Below are 25,696 nucleotides of genomic sequence, written 5' to 3'. Positions count from 1 at the left end.
GCAGGGCATTGTGGGAAAGGCGGCCGGTGCAGCCGCAGCTGCCATCTTAGAGACTCCTTGCGTTGCGGCCTTCTCGTTGGAGGCGGCCTTCGTGGCGACTGTAGACCTCGAGGAGAGGAAGAAAGTCGGCGAGTGGACAGCCGTCGTTCCTCCGGCCTCCACAGGACGGTCTGCCCGCGTCCGAAGCGGAGGCGAGGGGAGCCAGGCGCGTGCGGGGCCCGAGGCCAGCGGTTAGTCAGAGCGGCGCCCGGAAGGATGGGCCGGTCCCGGAGCCGGAGCTCGTCCCGCTCCAAGCACACCAAGAGCAGCAAGCACAACAAGAAGCGCAGCCGGTCGCGGTCGCGGTCGCGGGACAAGGAGCGCGTGCGCAAGCGTTCCAAGTCCCGGGAAAGTAAACGGAACCGGCGGCGGGAGTCGCGGTCCCGCTCGCGCTCCACCAATACGGCCGTGTCCCGGCGCGAGCGGGACCGGGAGCGCGCCTCGTCCCCGCCCGACCGCATCGACATCTTCGGGCGCACGGTGAGCAAGCGCAGCAGCCTGGACGAGAAGCAGAAGCGGGAGGAGGAGGAGAAGAAAGCCGAGTTCGAGAGGCAGCGAAAAATGTGAGTGCCGCGGGGGGAAGGGCCGGACAGTGGGGGTGCGGGCCGGGAGCGGGGGTGCCGGCAGGGAGTGGGGGTGCCGGCCCGGAGTGGGGTCTTGCGCTGGGCAGACGGCAGGGAGGGGGCTGCGGGGTGGGCGGACCGGGAAGGAGGGGGCTGCGGGGTGGGCGGACCGGGAAGGTGGGGGCCGCTGCGGGGTGGGCAGACGGGGAGAGTGGGGGCTGCGGGGTGGGTAGACTGGGAGAGCGGTGGGCGCTGCGAGGTGTGAAGACCGGGAGAGAGCGGGCTGCGGGACACGCAGACGGGGAGAGAGGGGGCTGCGGGTTGGTAGATGGGGAGAGTGGGGGCGCTGGGGTTGGGTAGGCGCAGAGAGTGGGGGCGCTGTCGAGTGGGTAAACCGGGAGACTGGGGGCTGCGGGCTTCGTGGGCGCGGGAGAGTGGGGGCGCTGCGGGGTGGGTAGGCACGAAGAGTGGGGGCGCGGGGCTGGGAGAAATGCAGGAAGGGTGCAAGCACCCGCCTGGGGGCACACGTGGTTTGAAATCCTTAAGTGGAAAGATCCACGAGGTGGCTGGGATGTAAAATCGTGGTGCTAGAGGGGAGAAAGCGATTTTGGCGCGCGGAGTGGAGAGTCCCGGAAGTAGGGGTGGAGTTCAGAAAGAGGTCTGGGCGCTGCGCTGGCGGGTAAGGGCGGGGATTCGGTTAGCCTAAAGGTGCGGATGGTAAGCTTTTGCAGGTTCGCTTGCGAAGGGTTTGGAAAGGAATTAACCCGTGGGATATAAATTGCAGCTTGCCAGAAGCATCTTTTTATTGAAGCTTAGATTGAGGACAGAATTTAAGACACTTTAAGTGGTTCATCAAAAAACAAAGAAAAACCCCACATTTTTGGCTTAGTGTGTTTAAAGGTGTGGCCTTTGCTTTATATCCCCCTCTGGTCTTTTATCCCTTTTTTTTTTTTAACAAATAAAAATCAAAATGCATACCTTAGTCTATGTCGACTTTGATATTTGATTTCACCTATGTAACCATCATTCTATACAAAGTCTATTCCTTCATATACTCCAATGAGTATGTGTAGTTCTCTTTTTCCCCCTTGTAGTATACTTGTTTAGAATACGTCCGAATATTTGTCTTTATTTTTGCCTTGCTCACATACAGAATTTTTATGTAGGGAAAATCTTCCTGCAAGGATTTTATGTGTACATTATTGTCTAGGGGTTTTACAGTTTTCTGCAGTCAGGTTTGTATAATGTAGACTTTCCAGCACATCTTGTTTCTAAAAGCAAAGTTATTAGGAGGTATGGAAATATATAATAAATAATACTAGAGAGAAAGTTTGCTAATTTGCTGTCTACATTTCTTTAAAGCTTATGCAGTTGTTCCACTTCTGCTATACTTGGAGCTGTTGATATGCATATGAAAACATGTAGAATCCAGCTTTTGGATCTGGAAAAGATCCTTAGCTATAAAGATAAAGCTCTCAACAGGATATCAACAAGATATATGAGAAATTATCACTGATAATTTTTCCATGTGAAATAACTACTTGCCTTTCACTAGGAAGTTAAAACTTAAAGGAAAAAATGAAAGGAAATTTGATATATAAAGAATAATTAGAAACATTTAGAAAGGTACATGTGGACAGCAGAGAAGAGATCCAGGGATGAGATGATAGGAAATAGAATTGGTATATGGTTCTAGGTTGAGAGAGAGAAACTGCCATTCATGTTTACGAGGGGAAAGAGGTAGGACCAGTAGCCACTTGAACCCTAAATTCCTGTGTGCTCTATAGACTTTACTTAATGTGGTCAAATGCCTTAGAAATAATGCAAAGAAAAGTCTGGAAAGACAGGTGTTAGAGCTTTGGAAACAGGAGCAAGTAGTTGTCTACAAATCCCTGTTTGTTAGTTCATTCAGTTAGTATTTACTATGGCTTTAGTAAGTGCCAGGCACTGTGCTAGGCAATATTAATATGAAGGTGATTGGTCTCTTCTAAGATTTTGATGGCTAATTCAAGGACAGGTAATTGATACAACTGTATAAAGGAAGCATCCTGGTGGGTAAAAACCTTTGTCCTAAAGAATGAATTAAGGGTATAGGAGGAAAAACTGTCATGCTGGTATAGAGTATATGTGGACCAAAGGAGAAAGCCTCCTTCACCATCCCTGTCACAATAAGGAGCTTGAAAGGCAGTGGTCTTAGAGTGGACCAGATATTTTTGGCTACAACAAGGAGTTCTTTAAGTACTACAGTGATACAGTGACTGAAGATGTAAACAGGCTGGAAATTAAGGAAGGGTTCTTATATGCCATATTAAGAAATTTGGTTTCATTCTAGAAACAGGAAAGGTTTTGAGGAGGCAAATGGCACGCCCCTCCCCATTCTAAACAGATCATGAATGGTTCTATAGGATGGAAACAAGTTATGAGGAAGGAGGATACAGTAAACTGAGGAAAGAATAGTACAGACAGTTACTAGAAAGGAAAAGAAGGACCAATTTAAGAAACAGATGGGATATAAAATTGGATCTCAGGCCTAAAGAAAAGAACATTATTGGTTTTTATTTATAGTGTGGCTATTGTAATTTATCCAGAAACTTGCTGAACAGTGATTAAGGAAGAGGGAAAAGCAGGAGTTTCCACTTGGCACTTCACTGTGGGCCATAGTTTTAGGTATTCTGAACTTGCTTAAATTAATAATGAGGGACGGAAGCCTAAGGAAAGGGGCTTTACTTGTATCATTAAAATCCTGAGAGTTTATGAAATGACTAAGGCAGAGTATAAGGAGAGAAAAGCAGTTGGTTCAAGGGACTGAATGAAAAGCTCAAGTTGAAAGCAGAGCAGATACTAGAACAATGCAGAGTATCTTGTGTGTTCAAGAATTCTCAGATTAGATGGAAACAGTAAAATAAGATCCATTTGCTGAGTTTAACCAATTAGGAATTCTGTAGTCCCAGAGGAGATGAGATTGCTTTGCTTCTTAAACTTTTAAGACTTTAAACAAATCATCTCTGAGATTTTTTTTTTTTTTTTTGGTCTGTGAAGTGGAGATACCTGTCCTATTATGAAAATTGTAGGTATATCTAAATTATCTAGATGGTGTTTGGCATATAATGGGTCTCAGTGTTATTTAACATAACTTCTATACTCTCAAAGCCTGCTGAGTTTAAAAAGTGATCTTGTGAGTTATAATCTTAATGCAGTAAAAGGTAGGCCTTTAAGTTATTTCCTCACTTTGAATAGCTAATTCACATGATTCAAAATTAGATTCAGAAGGTTATCATTCATGTCTGTGTCTCCCATCCATTCATGAATTGCTCTTACCCCTCCAGTAGACTGGTATTATTATTTTTTAACTTTTTTTTTTTTTAGAGATGCTATATATGTGTTGTATTAATTGCTAAAATAAAAAGACAGTTGAAAATGTCTTGTAGCAAATCAGGAAAATGTTAATGGTCTGATGTGCCAAAGCTTGAATATTCTACTGTTGAACTAGAGTTTCTGTGATTTTCAGACAGTACTTGAAGAGCTCATTGTGAAAGCAAACTTGATATGTGGAAGGGTGCATTCTTGGAGGTTGGTGCTTTGAGACAATAAGAGAGCTTAAAGACCTAGCTGGTATTTGTGGCTAGTTGTTTTGGTAGTTACTTCATATCTTTTCCTCTCACATTTATTCTGGAGAGACTGTATAGGATAGTAAAGTGCTTAAGTTCCTTAGCTTTGAAGTCTACCAAGGTTCATATTCACAGTTTAGCAGCACCCATTAAGCCTGAGTACAGAAATTTAACTTATTAACTTCAGTCAATAATACATACATTGTAGGAACATATCTGAGATTTAAGTGGTGACATGCTGTACTGAGCTTTTAGAATAGTGATTTGGACCTATTAACTGCTATTGGCTAATAATTTTTAACCAGTTTCTGGAAATAAGCCCCTAGGATTGAGTTCATACATTTTAAAGACATCTTAAAATAATAGTGGCATTTGCTCTGTGCCAAGTTATACTCTCATTTGACAGTTGTGAAATGTTGTGCCCTTGCTGTTTTGTACCATTTTAAAGTTGATTGTGACTAGTGTATTTAAAATATCAGAAAACATAGAAGAAGTAGGGTCTAGGTAATAATACCATTTCCATTGAAAAACTTGAAGATTTTGATTTAACCTTTCATTATTAGCACATATTTTTGGCAAGGAAATGGATTGATCAGAGAAGTATAAGGAATAGATTAGAGAAAATAATATATGTTGACAACTCCTATAGCAAATGTTTTATGGACTGGCTATTAGATATCGTGTCTTTTTAAAGACACCAGTAAGTAGTGTTTTGATCTTCAAGAAAGTTCCATTGCCTCTTATGGGAGTTAGCTTAACAGTGGTCTTATTGATTAGGGTGATAAATTTGCCATCAATGAAGATGAATTTATGCATAATTCAATTGTATATGTGCCTGTATGTGTACAGGAGGAGATAAAGTGGTATTGAACTCTAAACCTTAATTTTTAATACTGGTTCAAAAAATTGATTTAAATTTTTTCCCCGAATTCCAAAATAGCATATTTAATCTTACCAAGAATACCAACAAAAGTTGTATTCTTGTAATACTCCTAGAGGAACAGTTCTGCTGTTGTGCCCAGACCTTGCTGGTCTTCACTTAGAGACCTATCAGTAAGGCTTACTGCACTCATGGTGGAATGCTCTGTAGTTCCTCCAGGAGCAAAGGGAGATAAAGCAGCTTTGTGAGACTGCAGGAGGATGTTTCACACCCTCCACTGTTTCAGTTGAGCTTGGGACTTTCCATTTGCCCTCCCCTTTGGGCTATAAAACCATTGAGCTGTACTTAGACTTGACTTAGCAATAGAGAAACTCACCTTCTGTCCTCTGGCCCCTGGTTTGGTGTGGTCAAGTGGGAGTAGAGACACAGGGAGCTGACACCATGCTGATTTAATTTTTGCTGTGAATAATAACCTGAATATTTTTGGCTCATTTTGTCCTTAATGATCAAGTGTATGGAATTGTGGCCCAGTTAGCCATTGTGTTAGTGCTTAGGGATGGCATAACTTCCTGAGAAAAACCCTGAATATGTAAGTATAAGGTCTTTTCCAATTTTATCTATATTCCTAAGTTGGGAACTTTTCTACTCTTGAGCTAATTTAAAGCCTTATTCTGTTTTCCTTCCTTTCCACTTTGTATAGAAAGTTTAATTGAAACTCTTACGATATCCTTTTGAATAGTCAGTACTGAGTTCTACTTAACATTGATAATTAAGAATTGCATTGTATTGAAATTTTAAATATCAAGTTTCTTTTTAGGCCTCTACATTTAATAATTATATATTAATCAATTAGCAATGTGTGTGTGCATTTATAAAACTAATGAAAAGTTGGCATATATAAAAGTAGAATATTGTTATCCTTATAAACCCATACCCAGATTCAGCAGTTATCAGCCTTACTTGTTTTATTTTTTGTTATTTCTTTCCTTCCCTTTGGATGAAATAGAGACGTTTTATATTAAAATTGTCATTTAATTTCCATTGAATTGAAATTACTAATTCTTTCAATGGTCTTGGCAGTTCCTATTAGGTGGTGTCACAGAAAGTACTTGCTCTTATTGAACTGCTGCATATAAAAAGGCTTATTGTGATTACCACAATCCTGTATTTGATGGGAAGTTAAGGAAAAGGAGAGAAGCATAGTTATTCCTAGGCTTTCATATTCTTTTTTTAAAATTTAGGAGATGTTTATGAAATGGAGTCCTCAGTATGGGTTCTGCAAATATCTAGGACCTTAAAGGAAAAGAAACTTTCTCTAGTACCTCCTATTTTTTTGATGGAGAAGAGAAATGACGAAACTGAAGTGAAGCAAAATGTTGAAGACAGTTTTAGTATTAGTGTGGTATCACTAAATAAGTGACAGAAGTTGAGAATGAAAACCTGTTGGGTGGGAATTGAATCACTCCCAAGAATAGAATTAAGTTGGAGTGGATTGAGGTATTTAAAGGTCACATTGAAAGTAGAGTCTTTACTAAATTTATGAATTGAATGACTGTTTCATACATAGGTATGTCAAATGAGTCACCAAAAGATATAAAAGTTGCAGGTTTTATTTAATTTGGATTGTGAAAAAGTTGAAGCATTAATAAATTGTTCTCTTAGGATGTAGATACTTAGAGTACTCCAAGAGCCTCTGAATTCATTAGTTAAGCACAAATATTGCCTCAGTATGCTACTCACTAGTAATATATGAGCAAAATAGGCAATTTATAGTGTTCTAGTAGCCATGTTAAAAAGAAACCAGAATTAATTTTAATATATTTTTAGTCTGTTAAATTTTTATTAGATCTTTTATGTTTTTCTTAATACTAATATTCAATTTAGACTAGATGCATGTGACTAGAGGCAAGCATTGGTATAAATTTTGTAAGACTTCCATGATAATACCTTGATAAATGTTAGTATTTTCAGCACAGATTTTATTTTGAATAAACAAGCTGGTTTATAATAGAATGGAATCTAACTAAAACAAAGATACCATGCTTCATTGAACTTTATATTTTCATCTTTCTACTTTTCCTATTACTGGAGGAGCTTTTCCTTGAAGATCAGTGAAATTTTTGGAAGAAAAGGCACAGTAGAAAAAAGTTGAGAAATTCAGTGATCTATACTTTGAGTGGAAGGTTCACAGTTCTGTTAACTTCAGTCAAATCTCTTTAAATCTGTTTGTTCTGTCTTTGCTTAAGGAGAAGGGGCAAATGAATTGAGCCACTCTGAATTCCCTGCGTAATAGATTCTCTTGCTTTTCTGTAGCTCAGCTGTTCTGTTGAGTTGGTTGGCAAATGAGCAAATACATATATTTTTAACAGCTAATCCTCTTATTATAAACTTAATAACAGAAATATATGTCTTAACACCTTAATATATTTAACATTTCCCCATATGTGACATGAAATGAATTGTAAAGTCATTAAATATGTAAAATCAAGCTGATGTGATTGAGGCTTAAAATTAGTGTTTTTAAAATATCAAAATAATTTTTTTCCGCTTTATTTCATAGTCGACAACAGGAAATAGAAGAAAAACTCATCGAGGAAGAAACAGCACGAAGAGTGGAAGAATTGGTGGCAAAAAGGGTAGAAGAAGAATTAGAGAAAAGGAAGGATGAAATTGAGCGAGAAGTACTCCGAAGGGTGGAGGAAGCCAAGCGCATCATGGAAAAGCAGTTGCTCGAAGAACTCGAGCGACAGAGACAAGCTGAGCTTGCAGCACAAAAAGCTAGAGAGGTAACGCTCGGTCGTTTGGAAAGTAGAGACAGTCCATGGCAAAACTTTCAGTGTCCGGTTGTGCCTCCTGCTCAGTTCAGAAAGAGATGGAATACAGACTATCTAATTCCTTTCTCATCTAAACTTACATTGCTGCGAGAAAGTTAATTTTTTAGCATATTCAGAAGTGCTGACTGATACTTAAAAGTTACTTTCATAAAACTTATTCAAGGATACTTTTTGATTTAATGGAACTGGCTTATATATTTGAGAAGTGTTTGAAACTTTTGCCATGGCTGCAGGACTTACATTCTTTTGGGCGGGTGGGGGGAGACAGGAAGTGGTAAAGGGAAAAGGTTAAAAAGCCACCTGTGGTTGTATATTCTTTTCTGTTTATCACTCTACTACCTAGACTGTGAGAGGCTTTTTGCCTTCAGTCAGATTAAAAAGAGCAGGGCCTAACATTGAGTGACAGCACCTGCTTTTGATAAATAGGTTTTCTCACTCTTCTTTTTCCCTTCTTTTATTCCTCCCCCTCCCCCAAATCCTGCTTCAGCACAATGGACTAATTCTAGCATTCTGATCATAAGGCCCTCCATTTTCCTAATGTGTTTCAAGGAATCTTTTTAGGAAAAATGTCCAGAATATTCATCCACTTTTTTAGTATCTACTAACAACTCCTTTTTTTCTCTAGAGAGTTATGAAGGAACAGGTTGTCCTTGTCTGGAGTCAAGCTAAACACATGATTTGTTTTATCAGCAGCTGGAGCAGAAGTTGAAAATGTCTTTCTGTGAGACAGTAATTTGCTACTGAAGCTTTATGGCTTGTTTGCACTGATTACTCCAGGATCCTAAACTTGGTGAAAGACACTGGGACACTCAGGGTTAATTACTTCACAGCACTGAGTGTCACCCATCAAAATAGTTTGTGTTAACAAACATGAATCCCATTGGTGTGATGTAGGAAATCCTGTAGTCATATTTTCTTGAACTGAAATATTTGACTTAAAATATGGCTCATTGTTATTTTTCATGTGGGCATGGTTGTGGACAAGTTGATGAGGTATCAAATCTCTTTGCTTTCCAGTAAGCTTAGCTTATAACATGCGTTTTTCTCTTGTCCTGTCTTTAGATATACATGTCTATATTTATACTGGATTTCACAGACTATAAAATTGAACGTACGAAATTTGCAATGATACCAGTGCTTTTAATAATGATATTTTTGGAGTAATTGTGCTATCTTGTAGCGAGTTATTAATCATAGTAAAGATTTTTTTCTCTTCATTTGCTTTTTGTTTCATATTAACAATTTTTTTTTACACGGACACAACCCTCTGACAGTCTTTTCAAATATTAAAATCATTTGAATATGTATGCTGTGATCTGAACACTGCCCAAATCATCAAGCAGTCTTCATATAGTTTGCATTATAAAATTTCATTAAATTCTCCAAGCAAAAATAAATTGCAGAATTTTATTTCCTAACCATGCATCCCCTGGATTCCTGAATTCCAGTTCAGACTGTAGATGACAATATAAGCTGCCTTTAGAAATTGTCAACATCTGAATGTTAAGTCCATTTTCCCCATGGAAGAAGCCCTTAGTTCCATGAAGTATGGATTACCATTTGTATTTTTCACTAACAGTAAATGTATTTTTCTTATTAATTGTTTGCCTTAGGAATGATGAATTACATTTTTTTGTTCCTTCTTACCATAAACATCTGCATTCCTCAGCTCAGCCTTCCTTGTATGTTGTTTCTTTATAAATGGTTGAGCTGCTGATGCAGGTATTGCCAAGCTAACAGTACAAATCATTTTAAAGAGGAAGCTGGCGCGTATGGCAGCCGAGGAGCACACTCTGCAGGACACTGGACAAGACAGTAAATATTCAACTTTTAATGCTGATTAAAGGAGTATAGGTAAAGAATACGTAGGTATACATAATTGGTGAGACAAATATTCACTTTATTTATATTTTATATATTATTTTTTAATTTGGTAAATACTATCCAGTTTGTAGTTGTCCTTGTTGATTTGTGTGATATTAAAATATTAGTAATAATTGCCAGGAAACTATCATTAGGGAGGGTTTAGTCGGTTGCTGTTTGGACTGGGAGGGATGATTTAAATTTAGTGCTAGAAACCAATTTTAGTGGCTGCACAGTTTATCATTTGTCAGAAAGAAGGTAGCTATAAAGCTACCCAGTAAGTCAGATCAAAAAAGTTCAGAGGAAGATTAGTAACTATTTATCAATAAAAATAAACATTTTATTTTTCTAATATCTTAACATGTCCTCCCCTTTAGGAGGAAGAACGTGCAAAACGTGAGGAGCTAGAGCGAATACTAGAAGAGAATAACCGAAAAATTGCAGAAGCACAAGCCAAACTGGTAAGTTTAAATAAAGCATTTGTGAGAAGTATTTTGCATTTGCCTTTTCTTTTTAACAAACTTTATGGAATGATTTTATGTTTTATAATTTGACTTATTTGCTGGGGACGCTCAGAGCTACTCTAATGCTTTAAAGCAGGAGTGTGAATAGTTGACTAGATTCTTAGTCTGGAGAAGATTCCAAAATTTTCAGGGGTTTAAAACAGGTTTCATGGAGAAGTTCTATTTTCACCCCTCCCCAGTTTTTTTCCATCCTAAGCCCATTCACATTTCTTCTATGCCTAAAAACACTAACACCAAAATCTTGGAGTTGTTTAAACCAACTGATGTTTAGCATTTTGTTTTGGGCTACGAGGCAGAATAGAGTATATATTTGAGCAAGTATATGAAGATAATTAAAATTCTTTTTTTTTCTTTTTTCCTATTCCTAGTTTATAATTTAACCACAGAGACTTAAGTAATTATGATAATGAGACCTATAAAGGTAGTAAAGAGCAATTTTAAATTGCAGTGAAGAAACCAATGTAAAAAACATTAAGCAAATTTTTTAAATATATTATTTATTTTGTTATACATGATGGCAGAATACAATTCATTCCGTATTACACTTATAGAGCACAATTTTTCAAGTTACTGAGTGTACTTATTTTCACACCATTCGTGTCTTCATACATGTACTTAGGGTAATAATGTCTAACTCATATCACCATCATTCCTGCCCCCTAGCCCCCTCATTTTTCCTTCCTCCCCTTTGCCCTATCTAAAATTCCTCCATTCCTCCCATGCCTCTGCCCCCCATAATCATTATGAGTCAGCATCCCATTGAGTAAATGTTTTAAAAGGAAGAAACTATATCACTTCTATTTTCCTTCCAAGTTTTTTTTTTTTTTTAATGTTTACCAACATTTTTGAAGTTAAATAAAGATTTTGAAGTAGCCCCAGTCTGAGGAAGAAGAAAGCTAGAATTTAAGGACTATGGATATGAGTATTCCAAAACACACAAAGGGAAATAGGTACTTTGAGGAAAGACTTTTATCCACCATGAAGATGGTATATACAGGAAGACTACTTCAAAGTAAGAATATAAGAAGAGATTGAAGGACATTTACCTAAGGTGGTAGAGGGAGGTGATTAGTGGTGGTGATTTAATGCCCAGGAGTAAAGATAGGATCCAGGAGGAACTCTTGGCTTTGGGGAGAAATATAGAAAAGATTGTTAAGTTAGAAATGTGTTGAGAATAATAGGGCCCAAACAATGATATTTGTTGCTGAGTCATATTGTTGACTGGAGGTAGGGAGGCATGGCTAGTCTGTAAGCTTCAGTTCCCCTTTTTTGTGTGTGCAGCATGAGCCCAGGGGCACTCAGACACTGAGTTACACCCCATACTTTTTTAAAGTTATGGGATAGGGTCCTACTAAGTTGCTCAGGCTGGCCTTAAACTTGCATTTCTCCTGAGTAGCTGAGATTGTAGGAATGTGCCACTGTTCCTGGCTTATTTTTATTAAAAAAAATAATCTTTGTGTTGATGAGTTCACAATAAAAGATCTCAAGAAGAGTCTAATTGATAATGGAGCCTACTTAGGGTGAAGGAGAACTTTATTATCCTATAGTTCACAAGGGTCTGAAAAGTTAATATGGGACAGTTGGTTCAAAAGCATAACTTTAAAAAAAAATAGAGTGCCCCAGATAAAGATGATACTGGAAATAAGCTAGGTGACTTAGCATCTTGACAGTTAGCACTGTCTTGCTTATTTTGAAGGCCATAATGAAATCTGTATTAGAAAGCCTTAATCCTACTTTCCCAGTGAAATACTTTGAAATCTGCTTAGGTAGAAGAAAAAGATATGAATATGAGATGTATGATAAATCATAGAATTTATCATTCTTACAAATAATATGTGATAATGCTTCTTTACTGATTCCATTTAAGGGGAGAATCTCTGTATACATGAGGAAGTAAGAGGGAGTTTGAGTTTTATTTTGTTTTTTTGTATCAGGGATTGAACTCATGACAACTCAATCACTGAGACACTTTCTGCCCCTTTTTATTTCTTCAGATTTTGAGACAGAGTTGCTTACTGAGTTGCTTAGTGCCTTGCTAAGTTGCTGAGGCTGTCTTTGAACTCAAAATCCTCCTGCCTCAGCCTCCTGAGCAGCTAGGATTATAAGAGGGCCATGTGGAGCCTTCTAAAAGAGAAGAAAAATATGATTGATCTTTAGAAAATTGAAGCAAAGTAACCAAGCAGTTGAAACTAGAATCCCTCATAAGATATGCTGAAGAGATGGGATAGCTGTGGTAGGTTTGGTTTGTGGATGGCATGGAAATTCCTCACCTAAGTCTGACATGCCAAGATCATGATCCCTCCTGACCCTGGGGTGGTTAGGGACATCTTGGCCTCTTTTGTCCCTTCAGCAGCTCTTCTTGTTTACTCATATGAACTATAAAAAATATGAACTCTTGTTTATTATTACTGGGAACAGATTGGTAACTGTATTGTAGAGGAGTACTTTTCAAGTGGTAATAGATGGCTAGTTCTATGTTTTTAATCTCAGTTAAGACTTCGGAGAATTACTAGAAAGATGAAAGTCCTCTAAAATACTTACTCTTGGTTTCTATTTGTGATCTGATTAATTTGCAGACTGTTGGGCTGCAGGCCACTTAGCACCAGGACTGTTCTAGAGGGCATAGATTTATGTTTGAGCTGGTCAACTGTAGGGAGTGTTATTATTCTGATGACTTTTTTTTTTTTTTCACTAAATGCTGTGAAAAGATACCATGGGGGAAAGAGGTTTGAATTTTAGAAAAGTTGGTAAGAATTCAGATATACTTAACACATGCTTTCTGTGGTAAGTTACAAGCATAGGAACCTGTTGAGGTTGTAGCAGTTTTTTTGTTTGTTTTTTAAAATTTCTATTGGTAGTCATGTTGGCAGGGAAAGTAGGATGTACTTTGTATAAAATTATTGCTGTATAGATACTGGCATAGAACACATGGAGATTTCTTTCATTTTTATTGGACTTTTTCTTCCTCAAGGGAAAAAGCGCTGTGCTTTAATCTTTATACTTTTTTTTTTTTAAAGGAAATATAATGCAAAATTCATTGAGAATCCCATTAAAATAACCTGGTGTTTGTGAAAGGAAGGAGATGTAATAGCATGTTACAGATGTCATAGGGGAATTTCCTCAGTATATTAGCAGTGGCAGTTCATCTGATCAAACCAGCATTTGCGATTGTTTTGTGACTTCATGAGTACACAAAAAGTGTGGACGGTTTGTTGTTCTGTGTGCTATGTAAAGCAAAAAGATAGGAAGCATTCTGGCCGTAAGAAAATGAGGGGAAAGCAGTTGTGGCCTCAGGAGCTATTTACTAAAATTGCTTTTGAGAAGCATTTTGGTTTTAAAGTTGACAAGGAATTCATTTCCTTTAAGTAATTTAATGTATTTATTGCAGAGACAAGGCCAACTCCAAGAAAAGTTAACTAAATTAATATGGAAATATTTGGTAGGTGGTGTCAGTGATGTGAGATGATTGATCTACTTGTCATGGTGGGAGGCTTGAGAAACTTTTCTAGAAAAGGTACCCCTTGTGCTCAGCCTGGATAGATTAAATTGGAAGTAGGAGGCAGTGAGGAAATGAAGCAGGGCAAAGGTCTTTTGAGCAGAAATAATAGGACAAACACAAGAGCAGGTGAAATGGAATCTCTTGGGATACTGGGGGAAAAGTAAGTATGTTAAAGCAGTGTTAAGATTTTGAAAGCAGATTAAAGACAGTTGGATAAGAAAATACTCTGGGAGGGGGGAGGAGTTTTTTTTTAAAACATCGTAAGAGTGAAGACATAATAGCAGTTATATTTTACAAATGGGAAGAGAAGGCCAACTTTCTAATTACAGCTCACAATAATTGACAAACATTAAAGAGATTATTTATACAAGTACAATAAAAAGCTACAAAAGTTTCAGAAAATAGAGAAGCAAAGGAATGCCCCTCTCTTTTTGTTTTTCTGTAATAGCAAGTCTCAAAATGGAAAAGCTTTTGGAAAAGCTGTGGCAGTATCCTGTGTTGTAAGGATATAGTGTAAGGAGTGTCCTTTATGTAATTATTTTGGGAATTTAAATGGAAATACAATTCCCCAAATTACTTAACAGTAAATTTGTAAATATCAAATTCTTCTAAGAATGTGAAAATGGTTCCTAAAAATAAACTGATGTATAAAATCAATTATAATTTATAAAATAAAGTCACACAAAAACAAAGTTTTCCCCAGATTATTTAAAGTAGTAAAACAGTCCAGGTTATTAGCAAAATTATAATCAGTGAATTATTCTGTAATCAAAAAATATTTGATGCAGGGAAATAGGAAATAGCCAAATAGGAAACTTACATCTATAATATACTATTATTTTGAAAAAAGTATATTTGTACATTTTAAGACACAGAAATATATATGCTAGAGTGCATCTCAGTAGTTTTCAGTTTCTGCATATTCTACAAGTATATCACTTTCATGATCACACAAAATTAGGAAAACAGTTAACAAGCCACACTTGATTAGCTTTTCAATAGACCCTTCTGATAAAAAAACTGGACCCAGGGATGACAGTAATGTGTTAAGCTTATCAATTAATATATGAAGATCAATATTAAGTGCTCTAGTCAAGGGTAGTTTTTTTTTATTCATTTTAGTTTCAAATTCTCTATCAAGATATTTGCTTTGTCTATCCATAAAAAATAAAATTTCAACTGATAACACATAACTTGTTTCATTAAATCAAATAACTCATCTAAATGTGACTTGGTTTTACTTTGGCAATGCACAGCTTTCTTCAAATATTGGAAGAGTTATTGCTAATACAGTAAAGGTTTATTATTATTATTATTAGTAGTAGTAGTAGTAGTAGTAGCACTTAAAATTTTTTGAAGTCTCCAGAGGTTTTGTTTTTGTGACATGCCTGAGTATAACCCCAAGTATTCATAAGTGTATATCAGTTTTTCTCTCTTGGAAAGAGAAGCAGCAGACTTTTTAAAAGGTGTTAGATATTGCTGTGGAATAATGTTCTTGCAGGAGATTGTGTTAGTAGGAAAAACAACCCTCAACTTGTTCCCCTGGTGGAGGTGGTAGTAAAATAGGAATGTGTGGGACCTGGGGTTTAATTAATCTACATGTGAATACCTAAACTAAGAATCAGACTGGCAGATTTGATTAAATTATAAATAACTTGCTGATTAGAAGGACAGGTTAATTTTGACTAGACGGGTATCTTTGAAATTTTATAATATGTGAAAATTATAAGTTCTTGATTTATAGGTATCTTTAATATTGAGTTAGTTTTCTCCTTCACCCTTCCTTGTGCTATGTCACTTTGAACACCCATTTGAGAGATGTTTGAAAGTGTATATATCCATGTTTTTAAGTGTAAAATAAACAGTTCACTTTATGATTAAGAGAGAGCTCTGTAAGGAGTTCTAAGAAAAAAATGTGAGCAAAAACTTTTATGTTTGTGTAGTATGCTGAAAAAGGTCCTCTTCTCCAAAGAAAGACACTTATATTCTAATTCCTGAAATCTATGAACTATTACCTTATTTGGCTGAGAAAAGTGTATGTGTAGGAGAAACTCTTTGCAGATGTGAGAGATTATCTTGAGGTGGGGAGTTTATCCTGGATTATTTGGTGAACCTCAGCTGCCATCACGTGACCTTTTCAAGAGAGAAGAGGGTATTTTTACCATACAAAACAGCAGAAGTTGAAGTAAAGACAAAGCAGAGAGATTTGAAGTTTAGTGTAATGTGGCCAGAAGCCAAGGAGTCCTGGGAGCCACTGGAAGATGGAAGAGTTAGGCAAGGGGCTCAGCCTCCAAAAGGAATGTGCCTCTGCTGATACTTTGATTTCAGACTAGTGATACTAGTTCCATACTCTGGCCTCTAGCATATATTTCTGTTTTTTGGAACTAAAAATATGTATGTGGTTTTGGAATTGGGTAGAAGCTGGAAAGATTTTAAGGCATGTGATGGAAAATGGATACATTGCTTTAAAAAAACTGTTGGTTTTGAAACTATGGGCTTTAAAGGTGCTTTGGCTAAAAGCTGGTCAAGCACATGTTATTGGAAACTAAGGGAAAAGAAGGCTTTTTTTTTGTGATAGAAAACCTAGCTGAATTATATCTTGCAATTGTATAGAAGGCAGAATTTATAAGGAGAATACTAAGTGTTGAAAGTATAGCCTGGCTTCTTACTGTTCATAATAAAATAACAAGAGGAGATCAAAGAATGGACTAAGTTTGTAAAGAATCAACACTCAGTTTTGGGGGGAATCTCAGTCTATCCAGATAGGAAAGATGGTCACTGGTAGAACTTGCTCTGGAAAGAAAGCCATAGGTTTGGCAAGAAATAGTTTTGCTGTTGCTGAAGAGACCATGCATGTGATTTATTAAGTCCCTTTGCCATCTCAGTAAAAGCCAGTAATGGATGAGATTATCTAGGAAAGACCTGTGTAGGTCCCTCTTGTCTACTGTGTGATCTGGGTTGAAGAACATCTGAACATCTCCAGAATGCATATTGACATTTAATTGCCATAATATTGGGAGGTAAGAACTTTAAGAGAAGTTAAGGCTACGAGGACTCCACTGTCACAAATGGATTAATGCAGATTATAAAATGATCTCTTGGTCTTTCCTTTTTGGTGAGAATGCTCTCTGGTCACATGATAACTTCACTGTGTTATGATGGAGCAAGAGGGCCTTCATCAGATGCTTCATTGGACTCCCTGGCCTCTGGAGCTGCAACATATATATTCCATTTCTTTACAGTTATTCAGTCTGTGGTATAGTATTATAGCAGCCGTAAATGAACTAAGACCAACAAGGTTTCTGAAAATGTTATTAGTAGAAACACTGCCAACTCTGGACTGATAGGGGTAGAAAGAAAGGACATGGTGAAGGGAGGCTGTCAGACTCCCAAGAAAGTCCTCACATATAGGGAAGGTTGATGAGAGGACCAACAAAGAGATTTGAGGATATTGGCCTTGATGATTGTAATTCGGGAAATTCTGGTCTCTGTTAGAAGCTGGAAAGAGCGGGGGTGATTCTTCACTAGAGCCTTTGAAAGAAAAGTATTCCTGCCAACAGCTTGATTTTGCTGTGGGGATACTGATTTTAGACTTACCATCTCCACAGTACATTTCCTTTGCAAGCTATCCAGTTTGTGCTGATTTTTTTTTTTTTTAATGTAACAGCCATATGAGATTAACACCATTTGGGGGAGAACAGGGCATTTTATAGTAGAATAAACATTTAAGTTGAAATGGAGGAGAGCTAATAATATACACATTTTAAGAGATAGAAAAATATGACACTGAATGTGTCAGATAGTTTAGTATGAAATGAAAGTTTTCAGTCAGAATGATTTTTTTTAAAGCTCATTTAATATCTTAATGTAGCTGGATGCTGTGGCCCATGCCTATAATCCCAACAGTTTGGGGGGCTGAGGCAATTTGGCAAGGCCTTGATCAATTTAGTGAGACCCTGTCTCAAAATAAAAAGGGCTGGGGATATATGGCTCAGTGGTTAAGCATTCCTGTATTCAATCCTTGGTACCCAAAGAAAAAGATTAATGTATTTGGGGACAGCAATTTAAAATATAACTAGATGTTATTGTGAAGGATGACTTGAAAGACAGACTAGAAACAATAAGCCATTGAAAGCTAGTGAGAAGATGGGGTCTTGTATTCATAAAGTAGCAGTTCTTAGAAACATAAATGAGCAAGTAATGGGATATGTACAGGTAGCAAAAGGGGTAAGAAAGTTAGCTTGTCAGTACCATGAAAGACCCTCTGATGTAATCATTCCTAAGAACTAAGAGATTACCAGGCATTTAAGGAAAACTGAAGCATACAAAATGGAATAAATAACAAAGACAAAATTTTCTAACCCCAAAGAAAAGAGATCTTAGGGTGCAGAAGATTCAGAGCCACATCTAGAAGATATAGGTTTTGTTTGAAACTTTGGAACATACAGGATAAAAGAAATTCTGTAGTTACCATATTTCTGTTGGCAGTATCATAGAGCATTGTCTTTGGAGGTCTACGGCAGTGGAGTTCATCCCTGATATTTCATACCTAACTCAATTATCAGTCTTTTTTACCTTTTGAAGCAGTTATCTTTAGTAAATATGGCATCTCAGGAGATAACAAGGTTGATGTTTCAAAAGTGGTTTAAGGGGTTGGGGATATAGCTCAGTTGGTAGAGGGCCTGCTTTTCATGCACAAGGCCCTGGGTTTAATCCCCAGAAAAAAGGGGGAGGGGTGGTTAAGATTAGAAAGGTAACAAGAATTAAAGTAGATTGAGAAGGGAGTATGTGATGGCATGAATTCTCTTTGTATGGAAGCTAATAATATCACATAAGGATAGATGGGGAATATTGTATACCATAAGGAGAGAACCTCATCATTACTAAATTGTCACAAGAAGGGAGAGAATCTTGTGTCTTACCCTTCTATGATAATTTTTTAGCCTTAGAAATGAAAAACTTTAAAAATTTTTTATTAATTCAGTTTTGTGAAGGTCAGAACTAATCACATGTAATTTCTTTTAAAATTTTTTTGTTATTTAAAGTGAGATACATAAATGTATAGAGGAGATGATGTATCAAGTAATTAAATTTACAAGTAGCAGAGTGGATCAGGATTTGTGTTCTGGAAGGGTTTTTTTAAAAATTTTTTTTATTAGTTGTTCAAAACATTACAAAGTTCTTGACATATCATATTTCATACATTTGATTCAAGCGGATTATGAACTCCCATTTTTACCCTATATATATAATGCAGATTCACATCGGTTACACATCCACTTTTTTTACCTACTGCCATACTAGTGTATGTTGTATTTTGCTGCCTTTCCTAACCTCTGCTATCCCTCCTCCCCTTCCCTCCCCTCCCATCCCCTCCCTTCCCGGCTTCTCTCCCTACCCCATCTACTGTAATTCATTTCTCTCTCTTTCCCCCCCCTTTCCTTTCATTTCTTCTTAAATGTAATTTTGTGTAACAATGAGGGTCTCCTTTCTTTTCCATTCAATTTCCCTTCTCTCTTTCCCTCCCCCCTCTCATCCCTGTTTAGTAGTGATCTTCTCATGCTCTTCCTCTCTGTTCTGTTCTTAGTTGCTCTCCTTATATCAAAGAAGACATTTGGCATTTAGTTTTTAGGGATTGGCTAGCTTCACTTAGCATAATCTGCTCCAGTGCCATACATTTCCCTGCGAATTCCATGATTTTGTCATTTTTTAGTGCAGAGTAATACTCCATTGTGTATAAATGCCACATTTTTTTTTTATCCATTCATCTATTGAAGGGCATCTAGGTTGGTTCCAAAGTCTAGCTATTGTGAATTGTGCTGCTATGAACATTGTTATAGCTGTGACCCTATAGCACGCTCTTTTAAGGTCTTTAGGGAATAGTCCAAGAAGGGCAATAGCTGGGTCAAATGGTGGTTCTATTCCCAGCTTTTCAATGAATCTCCATACTGCTTTCCAAATTGGCCGCACCAATTTGCAGTCTCACCAGCAATGTACAAGTGTACCCTTTTCCCCACATCCTCGCCAGCACTTGTTGTTTGAGTTCATAATGGCTGCCAATCTCACTGGAGTAAGATGGTATCTTAGGGTGGTTTTGATTTGCATTTCTCTGACTGTTAGAGATGGTGAGCATTTTTTCATGTACTTGTTGATTGATTGTATGTCCTCCTCTGAGAAGTGTCTGTTCAGGTCCTTGGTCCATTTGTTGATTGGGTTATTTATTAACTTATTGTCTAATTTTTTTGAGTTCTTTGTATATTCTGGATGTTAGGGCTCTATCTGAAGTGTGAGGAGTAAAAATTTGTTCCCATGATGTAGGCTCCCTATTTACCTCTCTTATTGTTTCTCTTGCTGAGAAAAAACTTTTTAGTTTAAGTAAGTCCCATTTGTTGATTCTTGTTATAACTCTTGTGCTATGGGTGTCCTGTTAAGAAATTTGGAGCCCAACCCCTCAGTCTAGATCGGAGCCAACTTTTTCTTCTATGAGTCGCAGAGTCTCTGATTTGATATCAAGCTCCTTGATCCATTTTGAGTTAACTTTTGTGCATGGCGAGAGAAAGGGATTCAGTTTCATTTTGTTGCATATGGATTTCCAGTTTTCTGGAAGTTTTAAAACATCCAAAGTTCATATTTCTTAGTAGTGGCATGGTTCCTAATTGTGCTGTTTTTTACTTTTTAATTTTTTTTGGTGTTATTTTTTGGTGTAATTACTCTTCATAACAAATATCTCTCTTTGGGTTGTTTTTTTTAACATTCTATAAGATTTCAGGTCTGTGTATATATCAAATAGTGAGTGGTTTTCAGTGTCCTTACTTAAAGGGACTGTTCGGCAACACCTTGAATAAATTTACAGGCAATGCAATTGAAGTATGAGAGTAATTTTTATAATATCATTAGATTTTCTGAGTAAAGATAAGGTATAGGATACTGGGAGGGTAAAAGGGCTCCTTACCTATAACATAACAGTACATTTTGTTTCTGTATGTTCCTTCTTACCAGTCACTTTTGGGGTGGGTTGCAGAAGACCTGTCCAAATGTAATAGCTGTGTTGTTGTAGGCCTTAAGTTTCTCCTTGACTTCCAAGATGTTCACCACTTTATCCTTGTAACTTTGTATTGTTCCTTACCCCCATGCATACACTCTTGTTTTCTGCATAAATGTGAAACAAAAGAAGAGGTGAGAACAATGGATGCTTTCTGCTAGATTGAGTCAGTCAGGAAGGAAGAAGTTAATTGGAGGGAGGTTAGGGTTTAGAAAAAGACCTAGCAAGGGTACTTAATTTACCAAAGGATGGACAGAAAAACACTTTTTTTGAGGGGGGCGTATTAGGGATCAAACCCAGGGGCACTTAACCACTTACCACATCCCCAGCCCTTTTTTATTTTGTCATTTTGAGATAGGGTCTCACTAATTTGCTGAGACTGACTTGGAACTTGTGATCCTCCTGCCTCAGCCTCCTGAGCTACTGGGATTATAGGCGTGTGTGCCACAACACCCAGCCACAAAAACTTTATTACATTACTAAGTACTTCTAATTGGTGCTATATTATTAGCACTGGGAATTAACTTCTATTGAGATACATGGTCCCAGAGAAATTATAGCTCTACTCTACAATCGTACTTACATCTTTTATATTTGTAGACCTAAACAAAAATGAGACTTGATTATTTGTGGTGTAAAGGTAACTTCAGTGCACTATGATTTTTCCATGGAATTGCTTTACTTTATAATTTTTGTTTCAATTTTTTGATTATATAGTCACATGGTTCGCATGACTTTTAAAGAAAAATATACAATAAAGTTCCTGTATCTTTCCCCTGATCTGCCCACTTCTTATTCCCATCTCCTAAAACATTCAATTATGTTTTTTGTTTAGAATTTTTAAAATGCATGTCAGAGGTAAATATATGTTTATTTATTGCATGAAGGTAGCATACACTGTATGCATGCTCTGCTATTTGGCAGTTTACTTTTATCCTGTAATAGCATATTCTTGTTCTGTTTCAGAATGTGGAGGCTTTTTTTAGTTTTTTTTTTTATAGATCTTTTTATATCTTATTTAATGTCAGTGCTTAATTGCTAAATATTTGGATTTATTTCTAGTCTTTTCCTTTTATGAACTATGTTACAATATATAACCTTATCAAATTATTAGTTTTGCATGTGTGCAAGCATACTTATAAATTCCAGAAAATGAAATCATTGGGTTACAGTATTGCAAAGGGTACAATTTTGATGGGGATCAAAGTGCACTTTGTTAAGATAGAAAATGTTTTCATGCTTTTGGATTTCTGTCAGTTTGGTAGGGTCAAAGATGGTATCTCTGTAATTCTAATTCTAATCTCAGGTTGAGGTTATAATGTTCTTTCTTTTTGCCCTTTCACCCTCACTCCCCAGGGTTCCAATATGCTTTTCTAGGGCAGAATTGGATTTTTAGGGAAAAATGAGCTTGGGTGTTTTATATTGACAGTGATTTCCTAAAACACACGCAACACACTTTTATTCAGTAGTACACACTTTTTTATCCTAAATGTGTGATGATTTATTAAAACTGAATAACGCAATTGGCATATGAGTTAGCTAAAGAATAGAAATATAATTTTTTGTTGTAATTGTCATGGAAAATCTAAGGAAGATTAGTGATTTGAGATAGATTCTAATGTACAAGTAGAATTTTAGTGTAAGGTTTTGTTGTTGGGGTGAGTGTGTGTGTGTTGCAAGGGATTGAACCCAGCATCTTGTGCTTTCGAGGCAAGCACTCTACCAACTGAGCTATACCCAATCCTAGTGTAAGTTTTAAGGCTTATAGAAACGTGATTTAGAAACACTAGCTATGTTCTGTAGACAGTGGGAAAATCATTGGAAATTTGAGAGCAAGAGAGGAATGGTAAAGAAAAGCAAGTCTAGTCACATTATCTGTAGGATAGATTAAAAGACACACTGAAAACAGGCATATTGTTTTAGGTGTGCAAGAGATGTGTGACCCTGAATTTGTATGTTGGCAATGGAAACAAGCATAAACTCTCAGACCAGAGAGAATGTAAAAGAAGCATTAAGCAGACTTAATGACTAGTTGTTTTCAGGAAAGAAGGAGGCAAAAGAAATCCGTAGAATTAGAACAGCAGATAGAAAAATTTATATGTTTGAGCATGTTGAATTTTGAAAGGACCATTGGGACTCTGTGTCCTGTAATTGTAGCTTAGAAAAAAGATCAGAGAGAGAAAAGATTATGTTATATCTCTCTTGGATTTTCCACCTGACCCAGCTACCAGGGCCTTGCTCATTTCATCCCGATCTTTGCTTATTTCTCTCTAACCTGACTTAACTATAGTAGATCTGTTCCATCATCTTTCTTCTGCCTTTTAGTCTTCCCTGCATTGTCTTAAACCTTTTTGTATTATCATACTTAGGAGATGCTTTTTTTTTCTTTCTGTTTTGCGTATCCATAAGATAAAATTTTAGCATTTTTGCATCCCAGAAGCTATTATCTGCCAACAGTCCTTCAGTCTAGTCACATTATGTTTTATTTTTTAAAAGAAAGTAGAGACAAAATGCGTGATCCAGTGGAGAACCTAGTGTTTTGTATTAGAGAATATGTAGGAGAGAGCATTTTTAAAATACTTAAATAATTTATTCAAATAAAGAGAAAGATCACTGGATATATTGTTATTGACCATCTTGAGAATAGTTTCAATAGAATAATGGAAATAGAAGTAAAGACTTAAAATGATTGAATGAAAATTGAAGGGAGCTCACAGGATGCAGTGAATAATTTTAAAAAATCAAGATCAGAGGGAAAAAAGGACACATGGGTGATGGATCCAAAATTCAGGGGTTAAAAACAGGCTCTCATGGTAGCACTGTTAACCCTTGGTATTGATTGTGGGATTCTATCTTTTGCATTATAGGATGTCTAGCATTGTTCATGAGTTCTACCCCCCAGGTGCAAGTAATCATCTCCATTTGTGACATCCAAAATTATTCCCTAATCATTGCATAGTGTCTTAGGGGAAGGAGGAGTAATAGTATGCCTGGTTTAGAATTGAGGAATTGGATGTGGAAGTAGGAAGGAAGGATTTAATAAGAAGTTTATGACAGTGGCTGGAATTTTCTTGTTAAAGAGAGGAAACCTGTAGGAGAATACAGGAAATTCTTTGCTTGAGATTGAAGGGGTTGAAGGCACTGCAAGAGTTACTTAAATCACTGTGCATTTGAAATTAGATAGCATTTTTAGTTCACTAAGTTTACTAATTTTTTTCTCTCTAGGAAATTATGTCTATAGTATTACTTGGTTGCATATCAACAACACAGTGTAGCCCCAGTGGGGATTTTTCATATCATTTATTGTATACTTTTCTAATTATGAATATAGTAACCAGTAGGTAATAAAAACCTGCCTTGATTTATAATTGATAGTTTTGGTTAATAATTCATAGATAAGTAAAAGAAAATCTACACTAAAGATGATTTGTAGAAATTTCTTTCCATTTTCAAAATGTGTTTTCCTACAGTTTTGTTGTTGTTCATAAAATGTGAAATAGAGAAAATGCAGGAATAATGAAGAGTTCTATTTCATCACTTTTTCTTTTATCATCTAATGTGTGATAGGTATACTTTGAGAAACATGCTCTCGAATGTTTTATTGATCGTCAGTTGTCACTTTGATAGACAAAATATTAGTAAAAGCGTGGAAATTTATAGGTCTAATTTTTCTTTTAATTTACAGGCTGAAGAACAGTTGAGAATTGTTGAAGAGCAAAGAAAGATTCATGAGGAAAGGATGAAACTAGAACAAGAACGACAACGTCAACAAAAAGAAGAACAAAAAATTATCCTGGGCAAGGGGAAGTCCAGGCCAAAACTGTCCTTCTCATTAAAAACCCAGGATTAAATTGCAAACTCTGAACTTTTTACAAAGAAACATGGAAAAACTTTGTATGGTAGCTTCATGTTGAAGTGTTTTTTTTTTTTTTTTAAATTTTGTTTTTGTTTTTTTTTTTAAATTTGGAAAATCTGGAAAGTTAGCTTGTTCTAATAGGGGCTATGCTCTGCAATCCCTTTTATTTTTATTTTTTCCCCCTTAACTTCCATTAAGTCAAATCCTTATCAGATCATTGCTATCTTCTAAAAAGTGATATTTTTTCACCTGTTTGGATTCTGAATTGTGGTCTGAAGAAGAGCAGATCACTTTGTAACTACATGGTCTGATAAGGTTTTTACTGACCCACTGACTTCAGGGTTATACTCTGTTTATTACATCATAATGCTGGTTTCGCTGACTTTTTGTTTTTTTATATCTTTATAAAAAAAGAAAAAGTTGGTAATTGCATTGGAAAATTCCCAGGGTATTACTGGACCTGTGTGGTGTATTGTTAAACCAGTGTCCTTGTGATACTGTTGCTCTTGATGTTCCCGATACAGGTAAGGAAACAGTTGGTCAACTCTGATACAAAATATATATATACATATATATATACAGTTCAGTATTGTCTCTGTTCAGTTTGTTTTTATTTCATTGACAAAATCAAACCAGCATTCCCCATTGTGTAAATAAATGATTTTGCTGAATAAAGTAAAGTCTTAAATTCATATGTTTAAGCAATTTTTTTTAAAGTTTTGTTAAGTCTTAAAAAGAGGGTGGTTTACTTTTTGATGGTCAACAATATAAGTCTTAGAACTATGCTATACTTCCTCATTTATATTTTTAGCATAGGGTTTATATGTCCATTAAATATACTTGTGAAATAGTTTAATGGCTATTTTTACAAATACCTACTTTATGCTGATAGAGCACTTATGACATCAAATATTACCTTTAAGAAGACTTAACAACACCTAGAAGGAGATTTAACTCCTTAAACCTGTGCCTCTGTTTTAGGAAACAA

The 25,696-nt window shown here is 36.7% G+C and overlaps 1 protein-coding gene across 2 annotated transcripts; it reads left to right on the top strand.

Annotated features, from left to right (window-relative positions):
* Arglu1 (arginine and glutamate rich 1) lies at positions 1 to 25,400 on the top strand. Of its 2 annotated transcripts, none has more exons than XR_013423517.1 (4): positions 1 to 602; positions 7,651 to 9,739; positions 10,165 to 10,248; positions 24,538 to 24,589. XR_013423517.1 is itself a non-coding variant. In XM_005316994.4 (4 exons), the coding sequence occupies exons 1-4, from the start codon at positions 256 to 258 to the stop codon at positions 24,700 to 24,702; spliced, it is 822 nt and encodes a 273-aa protein (XP_005317051.1). In that variant the 5' UTR covers positions 3 to 255; the 3' UTR covers positions 24,703 to 25,400. The 2 variants fall into 2 exon arrangements, 1 of the variants encoding a protein (XP_005317051.1); XM_005316994.4 differs by having other exon boundaries at positions 3 to 602; positions 7,651 to 7,876; positions 24,538 to 25,400.
* Positions 25,401 to 25,696: the final 296 nt, after the last annotated feature.

Source organism: Ictidomys tridecemlineatus, chromosome 6 (assembly GCF_052094955.1).
Source record: "Ictidomys tridecemlineatus isolate mIctTri1 chromosome 6, mIctTri1.hap1, whole genome shotgun sequence".
Lineage (NCBI taxonomy): Eukaryota > Metazoa > Chordata > Mammalia > Rodentia > Sciuridae > Ictidomys > Ictidomys tridecemlineatus.
The sequence above is the reverse complement of the archived record's forward strand: the minus strand, read 5'-3'. Positions and strand labels throughout refer to the sequence as shown.

Excerpts from the sequence above, each read along its gene's own strand:
- Arglu1 (XM_005316994.4), top strand. The coding sequence starts at position 256 with ATGGGCCGGTCCCGGAGCCGGAGCTCGTCCCGCTCCAAGCACACCAAG. Across the intron at positions 7,877-10,164 it reads CAGCACAAAAAGCTAGAGAG|GAGGAAGAACGTGCAAAACG; the intron begins GTAACGCTCGGT and ends CCTCCCCTTTAG. Across the intron at positions 10,249-24,537 it reads CAGAAGCACAAGCCAAACTG|GCTGAAGAACAGTTGAGAAT; the intron begins GTAAGTTTAAAT and ends TTTAATTTACAG.